Source organism: Argentina anserina, chromosome 4 (assembly GCF_933775445.1).
Source record: "Argentina anserina chromosome 4, drPotAnse1.1, whole genome shotgun sequence".
Taxonomy (NCBI): domain Eukaryota; kingdom Viridiplantae; phylum Streptophyta; class Magnoliopsida; order Rosales; family Rosaceae; genus Argentina; species Argentina anserina.
Genome location: NC_065875.1, coordinates 10980612 through 10989781, shown reverse-complemented (window position 1 = coordinate 10989781; position 9170 = coordinate 10980612). Strand labels below are relative to the sequence as shown.

General features: G+C 42.7%; 1 protein-coding gene across 1 annotated transcript; it reads right to left on the bottom strand.

Moving 5' to 3' along the window:
- Positions 1-1196: 1196 nt before the first annotated feature.
- Positions 1197-3145, bottom strand: LOC126792163 (uncharacterized). Its single transcript, XM_050518644.1, has 2 exons — positions 1791-3145; positions 1197-1677 (listed from the first exon to the last, which is right to left on the bottom strand). The coding sequence occupies exons 1-2, from the start codon at positions 3143-3145 to the stop codon at positions 1197-1199; spliced, it is 1836 nt and encodes a 611-aa protein (XP_050374601.1).
- Between the last annotated feature and the right edge of the window lie 6025 nt (positions 3146-9170).

Sequence of the window (9170 nt, the reverse complement as noted above, 5' to 3'; positions counted from 1 at the left end):
GAGCGCCTTAACAATTTGAAGAACGGCTCACACTTGTCTGTCTGTCTTGATATGAATCGAGATAATGCCACGAGTCTGCCTTGGAGGGCTTCTACATCTTTCTTGAGCACTGGCTGCGCCATATCCAGGATGGCTTGTACCTTTTCGGGATTTGCTTCTATACCGCGTTGACTGACGATGTAGCCCAGGAACTTACTTGTTGTTACGCCGAAAAAACATTTCTCCGGGTTTAATCGCATCTTGTATTTTTTGAGCACATTGAAGATGGTTCGGAGGTTGGTTACATGGTCTTCGGCCTTTGTGCTTTTGGCCAGCATGTCATCGACGTACACCTCGATTTCCCGACCGATGTGTTGGTCAAACATTTGTGTGACGCAACGCACATACGTAGCGCCCGCATTTTTTAATCCGAAGGCCATTACGTTATAACAGTGTAGGCCTCTATCAGTGACAAAGGTCATAGCTTCTTGATCCGCCGGGTTCATGCGTATCTAATTGTACCCGGAGTAGGCGTCCATTATGCTTAGCAACTCGTGACCTGCCGTTGCGTCAATAAGCTGGTCAATTCTGGGTAGGGGAAAACTGTGTTTTGGGCATGCTTTGTTTACGTTCTTGTAATCCACACACATTCGCCATTTACCGTTGGCTTTACGGACCATAACACAGTTTGAGATCCACTCAGGGTACTGTACTTCCCGGACGAACTTCATGCCCTTCAATTTGTCAACTTTCTGGCGTATTGCCGTGCTCTTTTCGTCGTCAATGCTTCGGCGCTTTTGTTTAATTGGGTGTGCGGAAGGTTTGATGTGCAATTCATGCATGATGATGTCGGGCGAGATGCCGGGCATGTCCTCATAGGACCATGCAAAGACTTCCATGTTGTCGCCCAAGAAACTTGTTAAATCTCTCTCAATAGTGGGACTGAGAGTTGCGCCGACTTTGATCTTGCGCTCCGGATGGTTTGGGAATGGCGTAATGCTTTTCAATGAGGATTCAGGGTTTGCCGGAGTTTTGGCCTCGTATGGCGTAGCCTTCTGCTTTCTCTTTCCCTTTGACGTTTCGCCATCTCGTGCGTCGACGACCTTGTCGGTCAAGTGTACTGTGGCATGTACTGCCAGGATTTTGTGTCGGTTGCGCGTCTGTCGAATTGCGCGTGTTTGGCAATCTTTTGCCATGGATTGTGAACCCCGGACCTGTCATGTTCCGTGCGGAGTTGGGAATTTTATGAGCATCATGTGTCCGGCGATGAAAGTTCGCATCCGGTTAAGTGTACGTCGGCCGATGATCCCGTTGTAGGAGCTGTAGGCATCGACTATGATGAACTCAGCTTCGACGCAAACTGTGCGTGGTGCGGTCCCAATGCGTACTGTCATATAATCCGAGCCTAGGGGTTGGGTTATGTCACCAGAGAAGCTGATTAGCGGTTCGTGGTCTTGTACCAACTTCTTGCCGCTACGCTCCATTTTTTCGTAGCAACCCTTGAATAGGACGTTGACTGTGGATCCCGCGTCGATCATCATCTTCCCTACATCCCACTGTCCGCCCAAGATTGCGTATATGAGGAAAGCGTCGTCATTGGGTAAGGAGATGCCAATTTCCTCTTCCTCAGTGAAGGTGATCGGTTTCCATCCCTCCTTATGTCGCTTAGCGTTTCCTCCTGTGATGGCGTACACCTGCCTTGGGTGATTGTTGCGGTCAAAGCGCTTTTTTGCTCGGTTAGATATGTTGGTCTTCGGGGCTCCTCCCTCTATGACGTTGATGCGGCGCAGGTTCTCGACTGCGGCGACCACCTTCTGCTGTACCCTTTGCTGCGCCAGGCGAACCCCGTGTCGCCATTGGCTCTTAGTATGCGGAGGGTGCGGCAATCATTCGTGTTATGGCTTCCATTTTCGTGAAACCTGCACCACTTACCAGTTTCTGCTTCGGTTTGGGGGCGTAGTGGTCTTGCTGGTTTCCTCAGCGTGCCCTGATGTTTGTGGAAAAAGTCTTCCAGGGTCTCTTCCCTAGGCGGTGTGTGTTCACTACGGCGTTCCATTGCGTTAACTTGGCGAGGTTCTCTGTTGTCGCGACGTTTATGGTCAAGTCTCCTGTTCTTGTCCCGGCCTCTATGCCGATCGTTGTTGCGCGCATCACGGTGATTGGCTTGATGCCACTCTCTTTTCCTGCCTTTGCTATGGTCTTCTGTGTTAGGGAAGAGCTCGCGCTGGAGGGTAGTCGTGTGTGTAGATGTCTGCGGCACAGTGGTTTTGTCTGATGGTACTGGGGTCCGCTTCTCTCCGTATGTGACGTATTCTGCCTGAGCGTATCGTACTGCTTCAGTCATGATGTCATCATATGTGGCACTGCGCATTCGAGGGTCCACATTGATGTGGAACAAGAAGTTTTCTGACCGTAGTCCCTCCTTAAAAGCGGTCAAGGCGAGCGTTTTGTTCAGGTTCCAACATTTGGATGCTGCTGTCTGCCATCGCATGACGAAGGTGCCCAATGTTTCCATGTTCTCTTGTTTTACTTGAAATAGGCCATCAGTTGTGTGGGCGGCTCCGGCCATGAGGATAAACCGATTAAGAAATGCTATGGTCAACTGCGTGAAGGAATCCATAGAGTTCGCCGGTTGTTCGAAGAACCAATTCATGGCATCCCCATCTAGTGTTTCGCTGAATAGGTGGCACAAGGTGGCGTCGTCGAATTCTCTACTGGCAGTGACTTTTTTGAAGTTATCAATGTGCCGGAATGGATCGCCTTCGCTTGTGTACGGCGTGATTTTTGGGCTCTTGGATTGAGAAGGACGCACGGTGTTCATTACTCTCGTAGTGAATGGGCCTGGCCTGGCTGCGAACACTGGTTGGCATCGTGGATTGGCATCCCGTTGTTCTATTGCTGTTAGGCGCTGCAAGATCAGGGCTAGCGTGGCAGACTCGCTGTTGTGAGCAGTTGTGTGGGGTCTAGAACGGGAGGTGACGCTTGTGCTTCCTTCCTCACGGTTGCGGATACGCCGTGGTGATGGTGGCTGTTTCTTGGCAAGTTTGGAGGGGGTCAAGCTGATGCTTAAGTGAACTTGTTCGCGTCCTCTCGTTTGCGCGATGCCCTTGTGATTTGACTCCTCATGTAAATGACTGCGCTCGGCCCGTTCGAGCTGTGCCCGCATCTTGTCAAGCTCGCCCTGCAGAGCTGTTGCTTTCTCGCGTTCCAGTGCCTCGCGCTGCTGCTAATCGGCTAGATCGCGAGCCATGCTTTCCATTCTTGCGGCGGTTGCCGGATCCGGAGTCGCATTAGTACTGACGACTGTTCCGGGTGTAGGTGTGAGGATGAAAGGGTCGTTGGCGGAGGGTAGAGGGTGGTTGAGGCTAAGGTCTGTGATGTCTTCGATGTGACCGTCTGCCGGAGTAGAGGGGGAGGGATTGGTAGTGCCCATGTCGAAGTGTAGTTGTTTGGCTAGGTGTTGCATAGGGTTTTTTTTTTGTTGACTTTCCCACAGACGGCGCCAATGTTGATGCTGTGACTACACTTGATTTAGTACGCCGTGCTCCTCGTAGATATGGTACGCCGTATTCCTCGTCTCTTTTCTGTCACAGGTAACACACGTCGTCAAAGTAGAGACCACGACGGTGTGGTCTTCGACTCTCCGACGCTTAAGTTAGGGCGATGGTAAGTTATGCAGAGTTACAATAGGGAGTTCAGTGTACTTACCTTTATAAGGTCAAGAGTTTGACCTTTTATTGTTGAGTTGAAGTAGATCGTTTACCTACCATTCGATGTGGGACGACGTCCAATTAAGGTGCTCTCTGGAGCCTTCTTTGAGATGCGCGTGAGGGCGCGTCCGTAGTCAGTTTGGGCCGCAGGGAGGCCCATTGCGTAGCTAGTGCGGCTGACTTGCTATTAGTATTGTAAGACTGTGCTATACACTAGCCTTAATGCGCTGATAGTTGTGCTGATTATGGCGGGCATAAGCCTATGCCAACAAGAACGATCACTGCTTATTCTATACTAACGATGATGTTTTACAGGGTTTATTATAGACGTTTTAATAAAACGCTCTATCAAAGAAAAAGGAATTAGAACTAGGTTGAAGGAAAATATAATAACTTCAACGAAAAAAAAGAAATTGGAAATGTATTGTAAGTAACTAAGTATATACACAAATATATCTTCAATGGTGTAGGAGGATTATCTCTGTAATTTTATTGGTGTATCTTGTCCTAATTACTATATGTTAGTCTAAATAAGGAAGTATATACAATCCCTGATTCTACAGGATACTTGATGTAATACTTATATAAAGGTCTCATTATCAATGAATAAAGATAGATGTTTCTCCATATTTGATGTGTATTACATTCTTCTGTAACACGTTATTAGCACGTAATTCTAACCTAGAGTTCCTAGGTTTAGAACCCTAATTAAAAAATAATAATAATCTTTGTCATGAAAATAATTCGACAAAAAATATGAAAAAAATTCATTCTGTCATGAAAAATTCTTCAGTTGAAAAGAAATTGTAGAAGAAGACGAAAAAATCAAAAACAAAAACCAGAAATTGATTTGACCCGTGGGCACCCAGATATTTGTTTTGGGCACTCAACCCCTCCTCCGATCTCTTCCGATGACAACAACAACACTCTTTCAACCGATGTCGCCTTCTCCTCAACGTCGTGGGCCTTCAACGACAGCCCTGCGCATCCAAGCCTTCGACAACGACGACATGTAGGCTCGGTGCTCGTGTCCAAAAACTCGTCGTCAACCCAGCGACGCCACCGGTTGGATCTGAAGCTTGTCGCCGCCGCCCCAATCTCGATCAGAGTAAAAATAGCCCCAGTCATTGACGGCTCAACGTCCACACAGCATGTGCTTCATCACCTCTCGATGACGACGCCTCGCTCCCAGAAGCTGACGACCTGTGGTGCAGCCCAGATTTCCAGAATTCGAGGATCCGACCCGGATTGATAGGGTCTGACCCGATTGGTTTTGAGAGGTTTTCTTACCTCTCGAGTAATTTGGTAAAAAGGGCATGGTAAATTTGTCCTTAGTAAAAGTGTTTTTACCGCTACAGTTCCAATAGTTTTGTTTTAATTTTACAGTTTTAATTTTATGTGATGAATTTAAATTAACCATATATTTTTCATTTTAGTGAAATTTATCACATGACGATACGAAATTGAATGGCGAGAGTTACTTCGCAACGTATATTCGTGGATTTAAGCATCACCGTGGAATTAAGCAAGAGCAACTATTATGTTGTTTACTTGGCAAACAACTAAGTATGTTTTAAATTAACATTGCTGCTTTCATGCAATGTCTTTCATTGAGGACTTTCAACCTCATTTTCCTTTTTAACCCGATTCTTTCGCTTCTCGGGTGGTATACATGGATATGATTCCCCTGGTATCGAGTTTTAAGGGCGGCTGGAAGTGCTGTTGTTACCATCCGTAGCGTGTAGCTACAAATTTGAAAAAAAAGAGACAAACATTGGTTTATGACGGAAATTGTTGCTTATACCACCGGTTTGTGATGGAAATTGTCACTTATACCATTGTGACGCAATTTGTCACAGTTTATTGAATTGAGTTACCATACTTTGGGACTTGATGTACAATTCATTACTTGGAAGTTGTATCGGATATGATAGTAATGAATCTTCTCTCTTGTTGACCGCAACATGCGTCTGAAATTTGACATTTTAATGTTAGATGTGTTTATGCACCTAGTCCGGATTAATTTCATTTGGTGCAACATCGTTTTATTGAAAGATAGAAACATTATGGTCAAAATATACAAGAGCGAGCTATGAGAAGTTCTTAAAACAAGACACTTATTATATGAAAGTACATGAGAATATCTTCTCATTATTACGGATTTCAAAACAATTATACATTACGGTTATAAAATGCAAATAATAAAGCATAAATGCTTCAGTTAATAGTCTAAATGACTATAAATCAGTGTATGAAACCAAGTTTTTTGTGAATGTATTCATTGCACAAGTGTGACTATAGTTAGTCATTACACTTTGAATTGATTTTATGGTCAATATCTCAATACAATTGTTGGCTATAAAATTCTCATGAAGTTCAAGTAAACAAACATATGAGAATGTCTCGATATAATTATGGTTTCATTATTAAAAACAATATGTTAATGAAATGTAACACGCTACATACTAAATGACACTACCTACATAAGCCCATGGCTTTATTTGTGGCATAAGTCAAGCTTACACGATCTTTGTGTGGCACAATGCACACTTACATGATCTTTGATGTTGTTATTATACACCTATTTCTATTCTCCATAATCCTTGGCGGATTAGGTCATTATCTACTGATTTTGATCAACACTTTGCAAACTAGCATTGCAAAATGCCGAAGGATTCCGAGCCATGAGCGTTTGCTCTCGTCTTTATTTCGAACCGACAATACTTGTTATAGCATATTTATGCCTCGTTGGCATGATGAAGCCTTGATTTATGTCTTATTATGACATGGTTTCACCTTGTTTTGGTGATGATTTGTAGTGTTACACGCCATTTAATGCACTTTATATCCCACCATTTCAAAAATATGGTGATGTTTTTCGCAAAGTTCGAATTGAACTAACGCTCGTATAAGATTAGGAGAGTGACAAACTATAACAGGTTCGCGAGTTACAGCGATGTTCCATCCGCTGCCCAGTTTTACTCCTAATGGCATAAAAATTGGACAAGCTCTTATCTTGGCCCCTACGCATCCAGCACCCCCCTGCAAGCCCCCCCCCATCCCCCTACAAGACCCCTGCACGGCCTCTTCACGAATTCCTAGTATTTTTGGCTCTATTTTTTTTACGCCGACAAATCGTTTTGGGTATGCTTAGGCAACACCGATCCCTGTATTTGGATCTATAGTGTATATGCATGATATTTGCATGTCAAAATCACTCGTGAATGACGTTTGAGAGTTTAAAACCCTTAAGTAATGTTAAGCAGCCATTTGAGACTATATCAGTGCACTTGCCGAGCTTTATTGTGATATTTATATGTCAAGAGACTACTTGTCTTTATGTTTTTATTTATAAATATGTTCCAAAGACATTGAGTGCATAGCTAGAAGAACTTAAAGCTATTAATGGATTTAGTTTTTAATCCATTGTGACTACGATGACTAGATCATCACATAGAATCACGAGCACTTTAAATGCTTAAGTATGACATTATGATTCGAGTCACATGCTTTTATGCATCAAGAGAGAAATTGAATCTATGAAATGGTTTTTGTCATAATAGTTGTCTATGTTGACGAATTCACTATGATACCATATATAAAAATTGGTGCGACGATAAGCTACTTGAAGACAATCCTTGTGCCAACATTATTTATCACCTACAAACTCAGTGTGAATTGTATTCTTTCATGATACTATGATTCAGAATACTGAATCAATGACTCGTTTAAGCTATTTTTTTAGCAAAGAAATTAAATGGATCAATAAAATTCCTCCAAAGTAATGGAGATGTAATCTATGTATTAACAAGTGCATAAACCCCCTCTATGATCCTTTATTGAGTATGCTCAATCTCCAAGCCAGTTATTTTGCAAAATTTAGGAGTGGCATACACACTCCTACAGTAAAGAGAATGAGATATAAGATGGAAGCCTAAATCGGCTTATCATGTTTTACTTTGAGGATAGAATATATTGTGGTGATACATATATCATGGTTAAAATCAAACCAAAGTGTTATGGAGCACCCAAAACAATGACAAAAGTTAAAAAAAGTCTAAAATTTCAGGATTTACATATTGCGGACTTGTCATTGTGAGGACCGGTTCACATACTTTTAAGTGGGCTATTGAGGTACTACTCACGGACACTGATTCCTAACATCCAAGGCTACCTACTCACAAAACTGAAGCCCATATGGAGATCTGGAATATGGTGAACCGCTAGACACAATTGGTTACTGACATCTGGCGAGTATTCCGGTCGGTTCGGTGCTTTTCTGACCAGCTACGGCAATGAGATCAGTAGAATTGGATTACTAACACAGTAACACCCATGTTTACTTGTTCCTAAAATTTTGTAGCATTCGGGGTTCAAAAAGTCAGTGAACCATTCAAGGAAGTGTAAAACAGAGGTTCGGTATTGGTCGTTGATGTGCCTAGGCTTCCAACTAACCAACAATTTGAACCATAAGCTACAACGTGTAGCGTTACTTGTTTTACGGTATCCATCTATACCACCATCATTGATGTTACAGTTGTAACGATTCACATGTTAGTGTTTCAATTCTAACAATATGCATGTTTGTTAACGGATTATGTTGACGGTTTACTGTCTACATATTTTATGTGCCAAATTGCGCCTCCAAGCTCATAATGATGAGTTATTTGATGTTGAATTTTTTCTTTGAATAAGAGTTGAACTTACATCTATGTTCGCTTATAAAGACCTTAACAGATGATTTCGTTTAGTCACTTTTGATGAGCTAGTCTCCCCGTCGTTAGAGGGAGAGAAGAACAAGTTTGTTCAAGTTCAATGACTTGGTTTTGTCGTGGTTTGTCCAACTGTGCCTTATCATATTCTTAATAGTCCTACATATGGAAGTGACGAGATTAGAGATACATGATGCAATTATGCATGTAAGGATTGATGTCTGACAAATGGACATGTAGTCACTCTTTGTTGGTGACGTGGTGACTCCACAAATATAGTAGATAGTGTCACTAGGTCGTGGCTCTTACGAAGGTGTAGAGAGACCACTTGGTTCGATAATGCTTGTTGATTGCGAGTTATGTCAAAACTTGATCTATGATCAATGATACTCACTCGTCTATTTTCTTGGAGGATTGTTATCATTAGGGGACGCCTCATTGTCAATACTAATCTAAATAAGAGATCTATAAGAATGATAATGATGAATGAGTTTGAAGTCGAACCATACATACTATGTTGAAGCAAAATTCAACATTGTAGATTGGCCTACATGGAAAGTGCTATCCAACAGTAATTGATGGTGATGATCGACCCATGTCGCCACCACAGTAACCTAGAAAGTTGTAGGATCTAGTTTTAACAAAGAGATAGGTTATACCTTTGTTAGGCGTAGTGAAAAAGAAAAGAGTTTAGACTCACCTTATGGCAGAACTTCTCTAGCAAAACGCTCTGGAATCAAATAAGATACGGCTTGTTCTCATAATACCT